The 15,988-nt window shown below is 51.6% G+C and overlaps 3 protein-coding genes and 1 long non-coding RNA gene across 10 annotated transcripts in view; 3 read left to right on the forward strand and 1 right to left on the reverse strand.

Annotated features, from left to right (window-relative positions):
• GFOD2 (Gfo/Idh/MocA-like oxidoreductase domain containing 2) overlaps nucleotides 1-3,273 on the forward strand; it is a 30,973-nt gene extending 27,700 nt beyond the window's left edge. For both annotated transcript variants that reach the window (XM_084755553.1, XM_084755554.1), the window contains exon 3: nucleotides 1,791-3,273. In XM_084755553.1, the coding sequence (XP_084611679.1) occupies nucleotides 1,791-2,689 (899 nt within the window). In that variant the 3' untranslated portion in view covers nucleotides 2,690-3,273. The remainder of the gene's footprint in view (nucleotides 1-1,790) is intronic.
• Nucleotides 1-15,988, forward strand: part of LOC311582430 — a 222,632-nt gene that overhangs the window by 187,841 nt on the left and 18,803 nt on the right. The gene's annotated exons all lie outside the window — the stretch shown is intronic.
• Nucleotides 9,185-11,625, reverse strand: LOC311582424 (uncharacterized protein C16orf86 homolog). Of its 4 annotated transcripts, none has more exons than XM_084755564.1 (5): nucleotides 11,488-11,625; nucleotides 10,847-10,964; nucleotides 10,390-10,622; nucleotides 9,841-10,022; nucleotides 9,185-9,734 (listed from the first exon to the last, which is right to left on the reverse strand). In XM_084755564.1, the coding sequence occupies exons 2-5, from the start codon at nucleotides 10,928-10,930 to the stop codon at nucleotides 9,325-9,327; spliced, it is 909 nt and encodes a 302-aa protein (XP_084611690.1). In that variant the 5' UTR covers nucleotides 10,931-10,964; nucleotides 11,488-11,625; the 3' UTR covers nucleotides 9,185-9,324. The 4 variants fall into 4 exon arrangements, with proteins under 4 accessions (XP_084611690.1, XP_084611691.1, XP_084611692.1 ...); XM_084755565.1 differs by lacking the exon at nucleotides 11,488-11,625 and adding an exon at nucleotides 11,093-11,111; XM_084755566.1 differs by lacking the exon at nucleotides 10,847-10,964 and having other exon boundaries at nucleotides 11,488-11,610.
• Nucleotides 10,913-15,958, forward strand: ENKD1 (enkurin domain containing 1). Of its 3 annotated transcripts, none has more exons than XM_084755558.1 (8): nucleotides 10,913-11,040; nucleotides 11,404-11,503; nucleotides 11,584-11,778; nucleotides 12,551-12,723; nucleotides 14,841-14,966; nucleotides 15,060-15,223; nucleotides 15,321-15,457; nucleotides 15,540-15,958. In XM_084755558.1, exons 2-8 carry the CDS (start codon nucleotides 11,419-11,421, stop codon nucleotides 15,698-15,700), a joined length of 1,041 nt encoding a protein of 346 aa, XP_084611684.1. In that variant the 5' UTR covers nucleotides 10,913-11,040; nucleotides 11,404-11,418; the 3' UTR covers nucleotides 15,701-15,958. The 3 variants fall into 3 exon arrangements, with proteins under 3 accessions (XP_084611684.1, XP_084611682.1, XP_084611683.1); XM_084755556.1 differs by lacking the exon at nucleotides 10,913-11,040 and adding an exon at nucleotides 11,071-11,203; XM_084755557.1 differs by lacking the exon at nucleotides 10,913-11,040 and adding an exon at nucleotides 11,074-11,189.

Raw genomic sequence — 15,988 nt, forward strand, 5'->3', positions numbered from 1 at the left:
GCGGAAGCAGAGACCAATTAAGTGACGCTGGGGAGTGGGAGACTGTTGTTGTCTCTAAGATACTGCCTCACCAGCTATGTAGCTGAGTCTGGCCTTGAACCCCTGATCCTGTCTCTCGTCTTCTAAGAAATGACTGCTATAATCCAGGCAAAACAATGATAACTTGGAAAGTTAGACCTGCTTATATTCTGGGTGCAGCTTGAAGACTTAAGTCCACAGGATGTATTGAAAGTGGGGTATGAGGGACTGGGGAAATGGCTCAGTAAGTGCTTGCCAGAGGGCCTGAGCTGGGATCCCCAGCACCCACATGACACAGGGCATAGCAGCATATGCCAGAAATCCCAGTGCTGGGGAAGTGGAGCTGGAGGCTTGCTGACCAGCCTCAGTGAGAGGTTCAGTGAGAAGCTGTCTCAAAATATAAAGTGGTCTGGTGTGTCTTTACACGCCTTTACTCCCAACACTCAGGAGGCAGAGGCAGGAGGATCTCTGGGAGTTTGAGGCCAGCCTGGTCTGTATAATAAGGTTCAGGCCAGCTGTGACTACATATAGAGATTATTTCTCAAACAAACAAAAAAACCCAACAACAACAACAAAAACCACACACACAAAGGTGGAAAGTGTTAGAAGACACTGACTTTGGTCTCTGGCCTCCATGTACATACATGATAGGACCATCTTCACATACACATGTGCACATACAAACATATACACTTGCATACACCACACAGACACCAGATCTTTTGGAAAGTGGCATGCATGAGGTGTCTCTGGTGATTTGAGGAGAGAGATCTCCAAAGCCCCTTTTTGGAGCTCACTTCCTTCTTGATCATCTTGTGAGTGAGTGATGCCTATTGTCCGTCTACTTTCCCATATCGCCTTAGGTACCACATAACGTCTCTGGCTCTGTCCTGGCTGGTGTGCACCCAGGACTTTAGCAATTCTAATTCTTGGCCTTTCCCTGTCTTAAAGTCTTGGCATATGCCACACCCCCTCCCTGCGTATCCTTTGTCCCTGCTCCGTTAATCCCTGGAAACTCCCCTGTGAACCCTCTCTCAGTCCTGGTCATTCTGAGTACCCATCACCACTCCAACAAAAGGACTTAACTCCTCCAGTCACTGAGACCTTTGCAGTATTTCTAAGTCTCCTCCCTCTGTTCCAGATCACCTGTTTCTTTTGTTTGTTTGGTTGGTTGGTTTGGTTTGGTTTTTTTTTTTTTTTTTTTGGTTTTTCGAGACAGGATTTCTCCGTGTAGCCTTGGTTGTCCTGGACTTGCTTTGTAGACCAGTCTGGCCTCGAACTCACTGTAATCTGCCTGCCTCGGCCTCCCTGAGTGCTGGGATTAATGGTGTGTGCCACTGTGCCCGGCTCAGATAACCTGTTTCTATAAGAGACATTCGTGTGTGTGTGTGTGTGTGTGTGTGTGTGTGTGTGTGTGTGTGTGTGTGTGTGTGTAAACTGAATCTTATATCATCAGGCTGGCCTCCAACTCTGGGTCTTCTGCCTCCGCACCCCCACCTCCACCCCAAATGCTGAGATGACAAACATATCCCACCTGTCAGGCTTGAGAAATGCAATTTGGTTGTGGTGGCACACACCTTTAATCCCAGCACTCGGGAGGCAGAGCCAGGTGGATCAATGTGAGTTAGGGGCCAGCCTGATCTACAAAGCGAGTCCAGGACAACCAAGGCTACACAGAGAAACCCTGTCTTGAAAAACAAAAAACAAAAAGCAACAAAAGTTATTCCCCATACAAGGAACTTTGAAGATTTCCCCTTGTCTTTTATTCATAGGAATCGGGAAGAATGTGGTGTGTGAGAAGGCAGCAACATCAGTGGATGCCTTCCGGATGGTCACAGCATCTCGCTACTACCCACAGCTGATGAGCCTGGTGGGGAATGTCCTGCGCTTCCTGCCTGCTTTTGTGCGCATGAAGCAACTGATCGCAGAGCACTACGTGGGTGCGGTGATGATCTGCGATGCCCGCATCTATTCTGGGAGCCTGCTCAGCCCCAGCTATGGCTGGATATGTGATGAGCTTATGGGTGGTGGGGGCCTGCACACCATGGGTACCTATATTGTGGACCTGTTGACCCACTTGACTGGTCGGAAAGCCGAGAAGGTGCATGGGCTACTCAAGACCTTTGTGAGGCAGAATGCCACCATCCGTGGCATCCGGCATGTCACCAGTGACGACTTCTGTTTTTTCCAGATGCTTATGGGTGGGGGTGTGTGCAGCACAGTGACACTCAACTTCAACATGCCAGGGGCCTTCGTGCATGAGGTCATGGTGGTGGGCTCAGCGGGGCGCCTTGTTGCCCGGGGGGCTGACCTCTATGGGCAGAAGAACTCTGCCGCACAGGAAGAGCTGCTGGTGAGAGACTCGCTGGCTGTGGGTGCAGGGCTGCCTGAGCAGGGGCCCCAGGATGTCCCACTGCTTTACTTAAAAGGTATGGTCTATATGGTGCAGGCCTTGCGCCAGTCCTTCCAGGGACAGGGTGACCGCCGTACCTGGGACCGCACCCCTGTCTCTATGGCGGCCTCATTTGAGGACGGACTGTATATGCAGAGTGTGGTGGATGCCATTAAAAGGTCCAGCCGATCTGGGGAGTGGGAGACTGTGGAGATGCTGACGGAGGAGCCAGATGCCAACCAGAACCTGTGTGAAGCACTTCAGCGGAACAACCTGTGAGCCAGGGAGGGGACTGGGAGCTGAGGTTGGCTATAGCAGAGACGGTGTTTGTTCAATAAATCAGCTTGGGCCAGGCCTGGGAACCAACTGAAGGTGGCCACGGAAAAAGCCCATCTGTCCATCATTGACTCCTCAGACTTACAAGGCAGCAACCGCTCCTGCTGCCATGTCTTAGGTTAGCAGTGTGTGCAGGACAGGGCTGTCACCTGGCCCCGTGTGGCGCTTCCAGTGAGCAGGGCCAGGGAAAGAATCTGTGGGGCTGTTGAGCCTGATTTGTGGTCTGACAGGATGAGAAAGCCCAATAAGGAACCAGCCTGGTTGCGTTCTAAGGGGTGATGGCAAGCCGTCTTGGACCAGGGCGCCTCGGGAGGGAGAGGGCAACAACAGGTCATCCCATAGGCGTCTCCACCCACCCCCCATGTGCTCAGACCCTCCCAGCCCCCAGGCTGGCCCTTCCTCCAGAAAAGGCCATTTCTGTGTTACACATACTCTAGGGAGGAGGGCCCCTGACTTGGCAGAGAGGAGACAAAGGGGGACTGTAGAACATCTGAGAAATGTCAGTAAATAAGTCAGAAAAAATGTGACATCATGGTGTGTGGTCGTTTGTTTGGGGTTGGGTTTCTTTAATAATGGAAGGCTTGTTTGTTGGTGTGGACCAGTTGTTTCTCTCCTTTCCTCGTGGGCTACATAGCAGCTCTAAAATAATGGCTGAGTCCAAGAAGTTCTCCAGACATCCTCAGCCGCTGCTGTCAAACCTGCCAGTCTGAGAGACAGGCCATGGACACCTAGGCTGGACGTCATTTTTTGTTTGTTTATAAGATTTCGTGTGTGTGTGTGTGTGTGTGTGTGTGTGTGTGTGTGTGTGTGTGTGTTGGGCATCTTGAAAGATTTTTTTTGTTTGTAAGATTTTTTTTCTTTTTTAAAAGATTTATTTATTTATTTTATGTATGAGTGCTCTCTCTCTGCATGTGCACCTGCAGGCCAGAAGAGGGCACATAGATGGTTGTGAGCCACCATGTGGTTGCTGGGATTGAACCCAGGACAGGACGTCTGGAAGAGCAGACAGTGCTTTTAACCGCTGAGCCATCTCTCCAGCCCCAAGATTTCTTATTTGTGTGTGTACATGTATGTGTGCACACATGAGTGCAGGTGCCCAAAGAGGCCAAGAGATGGCATCAGGTTTCCTGGAGCGGGAAGTTATGAGCTACCTGATGTCGGTGGAGGGAACTGACCCTGGATCCTCTGCAAGAGCAGTTAGCAGTTTTAGGTGCAGAGCGGTCTCCAGCCCCAGGCTTCTTCTGTTCCTGAAGCCATGTTTGACTCCCGGAGAGCTCCTTAGATGAGAAGCGCAAGGAGGAAGGGGCCAGGGCCACCCTCCAGAGCTGGTCTAACCGGCAGTACCTGAGTCAGCTGGCTAGTCAGCGACAGGTCAGAGCTGGGTGGGGTCTTGAAGAAGGGATGAGTCTGCCCCTTTGTTTCCTTTGCCAATCTACTGGATTGTGAGCCTCAGTGAACTCTGTTCTCTTCAGTTTTCCTCCTCATCTTGGGCACCTTGCCAAAAAGGCCTGGGAGACCTTCCTCTTCCTCTTGGCACCATTTGTAGCAATCATCAGGCCTAGTTCCCTGCGGTGCCCTTTATTTCAGACATTATCTCTGTGAGGTAAACTAAGGTTGGAATGTTTTTTGTTTTGTTTTGTTTTTCTGTTGTAGCCTGGGCTGTCCTGGAATTGATTTGTAGACCAGGCTAGCCTTGAACTCACAGAGGTCTGCTTACCTCTGCCCTGCTGAGTGCTGGGATTAAAGGTGTGCGCCACCATGCTCAGCAGGTTGGAGTGCTCTTGCTGTGCTGGTTCCCCAGAGTAAACCTCTTCATGCAGATTATTTCATTTAATCTCCAACTTCTGAAAGGTACTGTTGATATGCCCGGTAGAGCTGAGCGTGATGCTGCCCACCTGAAACCCTAGCACTGGGGAGGCAGAAGCAGGAGGATTTCTGCAATCAAAGCCAGCCTGGCCTACATAGAGAATTCCAAGTCAGCCATCACTACATAGCAAGAACATGTCTCAAAATAAGATAAGAGCCATGCCCGTTATTTAGACCAGGGGTCACAGAGAGGCAAAGTCACTTGGTCAGGACTCCAGCTCCGGACCCTAAACCACCCCTACTGTGGCAGCACTTGGGAATCTTCTCTCAGATACTTAGTCACTTGACCCTTCTGCAGCAGGGTTCAGTGTGACCCAAACTAGGAAGGCACTGCACAGTGCCCACTGCCAGGAAGGAAGCTAACAAGACTGCCCCTCTCCCTAGACCGCCCCACTCAGCTCCAGCTGCCCTTGTGTGCTTTACTAAGATGCCAGGGTCCCACCTAAGTTGAGAATGGCCATGAAGACCAAAGATGTACCTGTGAAGGAACATTTTGCTGGCCCAGAGTAGTGCGTGGGTTTTAGGGAACTTTTGTGTTCAGAGATAGGCTCCCCGTGCTGGAGCAGGGGGTGAGTGGGCACGGGGGCTTTGAGGATGCCTGTCTGAGTCTAGATCCAGACCCCTGACATCTTTCCATCTTTCTAGCGTAAGGGCTGTTTCTGGGAATGAAGCAAGGTGAGCCTTATTAAGCCTGAGAGCCCAGGGATGACTGAGCCAAACTAGTTCCAGACTTGTCCTGCAGCGCCCCCTTCTGGAAGAAGGCAGCAGATGCTCCCAAGACTATTCCTTCAGGTTAAAGTTTCTGACTTAGCTCTCCCCTCTGATAACCCAGCCAGATGAGACCTTCCAAAATACCTGTTAAGTCTTCAACCTACAAGCACACCTAGGCTTTGTAGTCAGACACGACATCTGCTGCCTACCTTCCTGGCGGCCTCACCTCTCCCCGTTCTTCATAAGCAATCTCTCCACACTGTCAGATTGTAGGAAAAGCAAACTCCCCCGACACGGCCAGTCCACACTTGGAGAGATGGAGACCTTAACTTTACTATATTGCTGATGATCTAACTCAAGCCAATCCTCAAAATTGGTCAGACCTTATCCATTGTCTCATGTGCTTTCTATTGGCTGGGTGTACAGTGTCACCTTTGGGCATTTCAGTCTGCTTTATTATAGACTTCTAGGAAAAAACTTGTTTTTCTTAATTTTTGAAAACAAGCATGTTTACAGAGCAGCTATGCAGAAAGGACAAGGTGATTGTTTTGGTACTGTTTTGCAAAACAACTAAGATACGGTTCTTAGCATAAAGACAATGTATTTTATTCTACACTAGGGCTTAACTCCTTCCAACCACTTAGCTTTTGTTTTGTTTTGCTTTTTGAGACAGGGTTTCTCTGTGTAATAGCCCTGTCTGTCCTGGAACTCTCTTTGTAGACCAGGCTGCCCTCGAACTCACAGAGATCTACCGGCAGAACTCCAGGCAAGACAGGACCCCAGGTTTACTACAAAGCTGTATCTTTGCAAGCATCTACTCCCTCAGTCCTAAAACAGTAATCTAGCTGTGAAGATCCTGAGTCACCAGTGATCAGATCATCTCTGTGAGCAAGAGTCTGTCTGCCTGGCCTCCGAGGACAGTATCACCTGGGGTAATGGAATCATTGCTGTAGGCAGATGGAGGAAGAAATGTCCTGACGGCATGGCTTGTCGGCAACCTTCCTATGGGTCAGAAAGCATCCAATGGAGGGAGCAGCCTGGAATGATGCTAGGAAAGTGAGCCGTGCCCATTCTGTTGTCACCTGCATGCCCACTTCATCCCCATCCCCCTGCGTGAGGTGGTGGTGGCCTTGAGATGGCTGTGGCTGTTCTGATTCATACCTGTCACCTCTGTGTCTTCCTCTACTTGGGGCTCCTTGTCTTGAGGCCTTTGATGGAAGCCCCCCATTAGGTAGGTGTGACCCAATGATATGTGATCTAGGGGTGCACAGTCTAATCACGGTATACAACTCATAGTGATAGCAACAGAAAGGGTGTGTGTATGTGAGTGCATGAACGTGTGTGTGTGTGTGTGTGTGTGTGTGTGTGTGTGTGTGTTGGAGTGGTGTGTACCAAGGTTATGTATGTTCCAGCCAGATAGAAGGATGAAGTAACAAAGATGTCTTGGGGAAAACCCCATGAGCACAATGAAAAGCCCCCCAAGAGGCCTGGTTAATCAGGGAGTTACACTAAGCCATTGAGAAGTTTCAAAGCAATTGAGGTAAGAAAAGCAAGATGCTAGAGGGACAGTGACATCACAAGAGAGCAGGTGCTCTGTGTGCAGCGGGGTTACTGCGTGATTCTCCAAGGTCAGACAGCACAGGCAGGGGGAACATCTCAGTCCCGCCAGGGGATGTCTGAGGGCCAGGCACAGATGCTGACCCTCTCAGCTGGGAGAGTAGATTCACTGGTCAGGACCTCAGCTTGACACTGGAAGAGATGCCAGTGGAAAGCACCATGTGGAAGTGTTTGAAGGACATGTGGGAGGACCAGGAGCCTTGTCTCCACGGCATCCCTCGCTCGTCCGCTCTTTCTGGAGAGCTCTTTCTGGGGCCAGAGGCAGCAGTCATCCAAAAAGGGAGCCTGAGAGCTCCCAAAAAATGCATTCACTGTCACCACACATCTCCAGGGATCATCTGTGGCTGCTCTATGACAATGAAAGTATTTATGTGCATGAGTGTTTTGCCTGCATGTATGTCTATACACAACAGCATGTGCCTCGTGCAGACAGAGGCCAGAAGAGAGTGTTAGATGCACTGGGATGGGAGTGAAGTAACGTATAAGTTTTGGGAATTGAATCTGAATCCTCTGCAAGAGCAGCAAGTGCTTTTTTTCTTTCATTGTTTTTCTAATTTTGTTTTGAGACAGGGTTTCTCTGTGTAGCCTTGGCTGTCCTAGACTTGCTTTGTAGACCAGGCTGGCCTTGAACTCAGAACCTGCCCTGGCCTCCCGAGTGCTGGGTTTAAAGGTGTGGGCCACCACTGCCATCCTAACAAGTGCTCTTAACCAAAGCCATCTCTCCAGCCCTTTTTCTATTCTTTTTGGCCCTGACTCTTGGAATTCACTCTTGTAGACCAGGCTGGCCTCAAACTCAAGAGATTTGCTTGCCCCTGTCTGTGAGTCCTGGGATTAAAGGTATGTATCACCAAGCCTGGCTCCCTTCCCTTTTTAAATTTTTTCCCCAGATTTAAGGAACTTTGTTTTCCTTTTTTTTTTTTTTAAAGATTTATTTATGATTTACACAGTGTTCTGCTTGCATGTTCTGTACACCAGAACAGGACACCAGATCTCATTATAGATGGTTGTGAGCCACCCTGTGGTTGCTGGGAATTGAACTCAGGACCTTTGGAAGAGCAGCCAGTGCTCTTAACCTCTGAGCCATCTCTCTAGCCCTTCTTTTCTTATTTTAAAGATAGGGTCACATGTAGTATACCCCGGCCTTGAATTCACTATGCAAACCAAGCTGGCCTTTTAACTCTGTCTACCTGCTTCTGCCTCCCCAATACAAGGACAAAGCAAGGCCTAAGCCCGGCTCACCTGCCACAGGCATGTACCACCACACATGGTTAGTACTAAACTTTGTAAAATGGCCAATCTTGGGACAGACAAATGAGTTTTGCCACCTCAGAGGGAGATCCCAAGGTTGATCCCCTTGAAGTCAGGACAAATGTAAGCCCTCCTTCAAGAGACCGTCAATAAGATCAAAAGCTCGTTCCTAATACTCCTCTTTCCTCTGCCTCAGTTCCTCTGCCTCACCTCTTATCAAAAGAGACTACACAGAGCTGGGCACCATGCCTACCTCCTACCGCTGTTATATTAACAGTTTCCTCAGAGATGAGACATTTCATTCTGCAGGAAGCTCTTCAAACAGGAAGGCAAACAACTCAAAATAGGTTCAGGCAGTCACTGAAACTGACCAGATTCACTAGGCCCCTCCCTGCCATGGTAAGCAATAAAAGCTGAGTGTGCCTCTCAGACAGAGGGAAGCTGAGCTGCATAGAAGATGCAAGTTCAGGCCTGAGGCCTGGGCAAAGCAGAGTCCAGCCAAGCTGCCGGGAAGAGACCAACTGAGGCACCTGGGAAGGGCCCTCTCCCACATGTTTAGCTACCTGCAGGCTGTGCAGTGTGCTCCAGGTTCTCAGCTTTGTGAGCTGTCACTTGTGCTTGGGTGGGCTTTGGTGATGCAGCTGCCTTGGAGACATTACTGCTCCTGTAAGTAAGCCCTCAGCCATATTCCTGTAAGTCACCCCATTAAAATTCGTTGTTTCCCCAAGTTGGACTTTGGTGGTTATATGTGCTTTGGTCTGTCGTGGGCTCCCTCTCTGAGATGAGTAGATGTGGGTGTTGGTTCTACCCAGGAAAAGTGTCATCACGCAACCCCACCCACTGACTCAGGTCTGTGGCAGTGCCTAGGAATCCCATCTGTCAAGGTTTCCGCTGATCCAAACGACCAGTCTGACCTCACACACTGCATGGGTGAGTCCTCCCTCCGCCCTTTCCCCAGCCTCTTTCCCAAATGAGGCATCATATTTGAGGAATCACAGTCTTAAAGGGGAGGGGGGGAATATTTATTTTTAGTGAGCACACGTTCTCAAATACAAAGACTAAACCCCTCCCTCCACCTGATGGCCTAGACCTATGGTCTTCCAGCCATAGTTTAGGCCTAGAGGAGGGTAAGATGGTCACTTGTACTGAGGAGACAGTGGGGGCACAAGAGGAGCAGCACAGACACTCAACATCTTGTCAATATCCACTTGGGTTGTCTTATCCACCTCAGCCTTGAGGCTGCCACTCACCCTTAGCCCAGACAAACCCCCAGGCTCCTCTCCAATGTCCTCTCCCAGAGAAGGAAGGGTCTGAGTGAGTGGCACTAACGTGTTAGGGCACGGCAAAGCAAGGCCTAAGCCCAGCTCACCTGCCACGGGCAGCAAGGTCTGCAACTGCAGCTGTTCCGCGCCTGCCTCCTCAGGAACCAGCGCTAACTCGGACTCAGGCTCTCCCTCGGGCTCCCGGTCTCCATCCCCTGCCTGATTCAGCTCAGGGTTGCAGTAATTGATATACTGGTACAGTGGCCGCAGGCGCTGGGCTTTTCCTGCAAGAACCCAAGGCAGGGAGGGCAAAGGCTGGAGCACCCGGCTGTGGCCATGGCAGATCCCCAAAGACAAAGGAAAAAAGGGAAGCCCAGGATTGCCACTCACGCTCCAGCCCCAAGGTGTCTGTGGGTGCGGATGCGCTGGCCGCAGCTGGAGGCACAGGACCCCCCACGCTCTTGCGTTTCTTGGATTTTTTGTGCTGTTTAGCACACGGTGAGGCTTCACTATGGCCGCCCTCTGGCTCCTCCTTCGGCGGCGGCAGCCCGGGTGGCAGTTCAGCTTCAGGCCTAGGATGGGCATGGGGAGGCTGGGGTACCCACGCTTGGGATAAGAGACCTGAAAGGGGCAGCTTCAGCCTTTGGTCTGTGTCTTGAGCCTAGAGTCTAGCCCTGCCTGTTCACCAACCCCAGGGCTAGTCAGCTGTCCCTTTCTCGGCTAGGGAACCTTTAAGCCCCACAGCACTCACGGTAGCTCAGGCTCCTACAAGCCCTGGAAGCCCCATATACATATACACATACATTTTCCGCCTCTTCTAGAGAAACAGGTTGGGAGTGATGGGCGGCAGAAGACAAGGATCTCTGGCTTGGAGGAGTCAGGATTTAGGGCTCCGGGTGGAGGATCCACCTCCCCAGCCCCCTTTCAATGCCCTCTCACTTGATAGGCTTTCTCTTGGGCCCATGACTGGGCCTCACGATGACTGATGATGTAGGCTTGGGTCCTCTGTCCTCTCCTGCTTCCACCCCTGGACTGAGCCCTTCCTCTCCCCGGTGTGTTCCTTCCTCCTGGAGCTCTGGCATTGAGCTGTGTCCTACAGGACACTTGTCTTCACCTGGGGTTCTGCTGGCCTCATGTGCTGGCACCAGACACTTTTCGCCCGTTCCTGGACACTAGAAGATAGGCATAGGTAGTTAGTAGCCAATGGCCAGGCGAAGTATTGTAGAGATCAGCCATTCAAAGCCCAATATTGGCCATAAAATATGACACGAAGGCTACCAGCGTAGGCTCCTCTACTTGTAGGGCTTGGCCTACCTGCTGGAGGGTTGGGTCGCCTAGACTTCCACCTCTCCTGCCCCAACCTTCCACCTCCTGAGCTTTGAAATGCGTGAGTCACCTCAGGGATCTCTGCAACCTGGGCTAACCCTACTGGCGCCCCATTCTGAGCTTCTGGCTGACTCTTGGCCCCTGCGGAGGCCATGGCTGTGCGGAATCAGTGCATCCCTCGACGGTTCCTAGAAGAAGACGGCAGGCCCAGCGCGGGGTTAGATCGATGTACTCAAGGTTAGTAGAGGAGACAAGCTGAGAGAGGTGAGGAGGATTCGGCTGAGATACTTATACTCCCTCATCTGGAACTACAAACCCCAGAAGGCCTTTCGCCTTAGTCATTTGACCCCTGACCGCAGGAAGCCATCTGTTGCCAAGCAACAGCAACTCCCACCGGCTTGCAACAGTTGGCGGTAAAACTGCACCAGTGAGAGCCCCCACTGGGGTGTTGCGGGGGAGGGGCGAGAACCCCTCAGGGTAGCTAGGGGGAAGGGCGAGAGTCGAGGGGTGGGGGCTGGTGATGGGGCCTACTGCGGGGCTTCAGGGCGTGGGTGGATGGTGGAAGCCCCCAGCCGGGGTTAGGGGTAGGAGTTGCATAGCGCAGCAGGCCTTGGTGCACGCTTGCAGGACTGCGATAGGATCATGTGCGAGGGCCCGTCCCGCATCTCTGGACCCATCCCCCCAGACCCTACGCTCTGCCCGGACTACTACCGGCGTCCGGCTTCGGGTGAGTTGCGGGGTGCCTCGGCGGTGCTAGGACCCCGCCCCACCACTGAGCGCGGCTTTGCAACTCGTCCTGCTCCGCAGCCCAAGGACGCCTGGAAGGAAACACGCTGAAGCTGGACCTGCTGACTTCAGGTCGCGACCTGGACTCCAGTCCGCCTCGTGGCCCCCGCATCAGGCCTGGAGCCCGAGAGATCCTAGAGCGTGGCCAGCGAGGCGTGGGGGACGTGCTGCTGCAATTGGGGAGCATCTCCCTTGTCTCAGGGGTCTCTCCTAAGAGTAAGTCCTTGCAGAAGAGGTAGTGAGGCATTCGGAGGTCAAAAGCAGAGAGTGAAATAGGGTGCTTCTTAATTGCCTTGAGCCCTGGCCATTAATTAATGTACTTTTCTGGATCCTAGTTTTTTTTACCATAAAAGAAGGGCGAAAAACACTACCTCCTGGCTGGATCAGAGTTCAGCCTGCAGGAAGCCCTAGCCTCAAGCATCCGCACCTTGTGTGCCAAACCCAATAGCTGTTAGAAAAATAGGGTTAAAATGTATGGGAGTAGGGCCGGGCATGGTGGCGCATGCCTTTAATCCCAGCACTCAGGAGGCAGAGGCAGGTGGATCGCTGTGAGTTCGAGGCCAGCCAGGTCTACAAAGTGAGTCCAGGACAGCCAGGGCTACACAGAGAAACTCTGTCTCGAAAAAGAAAAAGAGAAAAAAAAAATTGGAGTCACAGTTTGAGCCAATAAACAAGACAGGGCATGAGTATAATGCACAGGGTGATCACTGTAAAATGGAGAAGATAACTATGTAAATGAATAAGGTGAAAATGTCGCTACCTGTACAGAGTATAACTTACATGAAGAGGGAGTGTGTGTGTGTGTGTGAGTGTGTGTGAGATGTTGGTTGGAGATTGAACCCAGGGCTGCTCATATACTAGACATCTACCAGGTCGTCTGGGAAATCTTTCTGCAAAGGGTAGGCTGTGACCCTATGATAGATAGGGTCTAAGTTGCACAGCCATTTGTGTAGGGCTGTTCCTAGCAACATTCCCCCCTGCCCCCCAGGGAAGGATCCAAAAGACTATGAGAAGGAAAACTTGAGGCGCATCAGAGAGATTCAGAGGCGTTTCCAAGATCAGGAACGCAACCGGGAGCAGGGCCAGCCTAAGCCCCTGAAGGCACTGTGGCGTTCACCCAAGTATGACAACGTGGAGTCTCGGGTCAAGGCCAGGATGAAGGTATTCGCCCCTAGGAGCCAGGCATGTCATCCATCTTGGCCAACACGCAGTTATACCCTGATCTAACAGTGTGTGTGGGGATGGTCACAGAAGACTGAGACATCCTGGGTGGACCTTCTCGGAGGAGCTGATGGCATCAGGGCAAGTAAGAATCAGGCTAGGGAATAGAACATCCCATAGAGAGGGAACCACCCAGGTAAACAGAAGTCCTGAGATAAGAGAGAGTGTGGGCAGTAGGCCTGGTATGTATAATTCAGTTTGTAGGGGAGAAGCAGAAGGTTAGAACATGGATCTGAAAGGACGGCCTGAGCTACTTGTCAATATTGTTTGTGATGTGGGAGACTAAATCCCACTGTACTGCTCACTAAGTTTTACCCCAGCCTTCCTGCTAACTCATTCTCAGTTTGTTTGTTTCTGGCTGACCTCAGATTGTGTGTACATGAGATAAAGCTGGTCCGTGAACTCCCGACTCTCCTTTTTCCACCTCCCAATTAAAGGTGTGCACTGCTACACTACTTTTTCCCTTCTTTTTATTTTAATTAATTACTTTTTTTTTTTTGAGATTAAAAACATTTTATTAGCTGGGAGTGGTAGTGCATGCCTTTAATCTCAGCACTCGGGAGGCAGAGGCAGGTGGATCTTTGTGACTTCAAGGCCAGCCTGGTCTACAAAGTGAGTCCAGGATAGCCAGGGCTACATAGAGAGACTCTGTCTCGAAAAACCAAAACAAACAAACAAAACATTTTTGTAGCCAGGTGTGGTGGTGTACGCCATTAATCCCAGACAGAGGTAGATGGATCTCTGTGAGTTTGAGGCTAGCCTGGTCTACAAAGTGAATCCAGGACAGCCAGGGCTTCATAGAGACCGTTTCAAAAAAAAGGGGGGGGGGTAGTTTGGATGGCTCAGAGGTTAAGAGCACTGGTTGCCCTTCCAGAGGCCCTGAGTTCAGTTCCCAGCAACCACATGGTAGCTTATAGCCATCTATTATGAGATCTGGCATGCAGGCATACATGCAGACAGAACACTGTATACATAATTTAAAAATCCACAAAGGCAAGTGGATGTTTGTGAGTTCGAGGCCAGCATGAACTGCCAAGGCTACACAGAAACCCTGTCTCAGAGTGGAAAAAAAAAAAGGTTTTTTATATGTATGAGTGTTTTTTCTACATGTATGTCTATACCACAGGGCCCAGAAAAGGGCAACAGATCTTCTGGAACAGGAGTTACAGAGGGCTATAAACTGCCATGTGATACTGGGAGTGGAACTCTGGTCCTCCCTCCAGCCCATCCCCCACCACACCCCTTTCAATACGGGTCTCACTATGTAGGCTAGTCTAGCCTCAAACTCATTATGTAGCCCAGGCTGCCCTTGAACTTCTAATAATCCTCCTGCCTTAGATGCCCATGTGTAGAGAAAATAGGTTTGGACCACTACTTCCTGCTTATTTTTTCTGAGATCACAGCTTTTGCGTCAGGCTGTCCTTGAATTCTCTCCGTAACCTAGACTGGCCCTAACCTGTCAATCCTTCTGCCTCAGCCTCCAGAGTCCTGAGACTATAGGCAATCACCACCATTCCTTGCACATTTATTTCTGAGACAGAGGTGGGCAGCAGTTAGGTGTTGGCGGTGGTTATCCGTTTCCCTATCCAGGGAGCCTGAAAGAGACGCAGGTTGAGAGGAAAGACGAGGTCACACGGGATGGTATTCGGGCTGAAGCATCTGTGGAACTGCTAGGGGGTAGGACTGTGTCCAGGAAGCAGATGGATCCGCAGCTCTGGATCTCATCAGCGAGACCAGAGTGTTATTGACAATTAAAGTGAGGACAGTGGGTCTGAGGCAGCAGCCCTCAGTAACTTAGGTATGCTAGAGCCAGAAAGCTTGGTTAAGGAGGAAAAAGGGATGGTAGCTAAAAGGTAGGTAGCAAACTAGTTTGTTTTTTTAAAGCTGTGAGAGACAGGCATATTTAAATGTTGCTGAAAAGTGATCTGCCAAGAAGGCCCACAGAGATGGGCATAGAAAAGTGCCTAGAGGGAGGAGGGACAGAAAGAGGACTGACCTTACGGCTGAGGGCCCTGGCGTCAGCCCCTCTGACTTCTCTGCCGTACCCTACCTTCCAGGAGCCTGGCCCTGCCTCTGTGACGGAGCCTGCCCACTTCCTGCGGGCACACTCGCGCTGTGGCCCTGGGCTACCACCATCCCGTGTCTCCAGTCCTCAGCTCGCCCTGCCAGGACCCAAAGCTAAGGTAAGAGGGTCTGTGGGGACTTGAAGGCCATCGGCCGGGGATCCTGGGGGTGCATGCTCCAGGGTCCCCACCATGCTTGCCATGTCTCTGCAGGGGTCAGGCCTGCATGTGGATTTCATTAGTCACAATGCCCGTGCTGCCAAGAGAGCCCCCCGGCGCCATTCCCGCTCACTGCAGGTCCTTGCCCAGGTTCTGGAACAGCAGCAGCAAGCCCAGGAACACTACAACGCCACACAGAAAGGCCATGTGCCCCATTAGTAGGTCCTGTGGGCAGACAAGTATGGTGAGGGCCCCGGCGGAGGGTGGGAACCAGTCTGCCTTGGTGTCGTCAACCCTGGGTCTGTGCATTCACAGCTTGTTGGAGCGCAGGGATCTATGGCGGAAGGAAGCTGAAGCTCGCCAGCACAGCCAGCCAGACCCTGCCCTGCCCCCTGGCCACACACTCATGCCTGACAGTCAGCGGCTAGAGACACTGAACAATCTGCTCCAGAGTGAGTCCTTGGGCAAGGGTGGCTGAAAGGGAGCCTGCAGGGATCCCTACCCAACCCTTACCGTTTCCATGCCCTCTGGTAGGCCAGAGCCAGCTGCTCCGTGAGCTAGTACTGCTCCCTGCTGGGGCAGACTCTCTGAGAGCCCAGGGTCACCGTGCTGAACTGGACCGGAAGTTGGTGCAGATAGAAGAGGCTATCAAGATCTTTTCCCGACCCAAAGTCTTTGTGAAGATGGATACCTAGCCGTGTCCGTCTGTCCTTCCTGCCCCCCCCCACCCCCCCCACCCCCCACCCCCACCCCCCACCCCCGGCTAGAGTGATGGGAAGATCCATGCTGAGGATCACCACATGGCTGCAAAGGGCAGACTCAAGCCGTGTCATAGCTCCAAAGACAGGAGCACTGGGTGGGCGGGATCTCTAAAGCACTTCCTAGTCACCAGTGGCTGCAGACGGGCCACCAGCCTTCCAACTCCTTTGTCAAAATTAAACCTTTTGTACACAGTGGCTGTTTCCATAGGAGCTGTCTTTAGT

Source organism: Acomys minous (assembly GCF_964271855.1).
Source record: "Acomys minous genome assembly, chromosome: 14".
Classification (NCBI taxonomy): Eukaryota; Metazoa; Chordata; class Mammalia; order Rodentia; family Muridae; genus Acomys; species Acomys minous.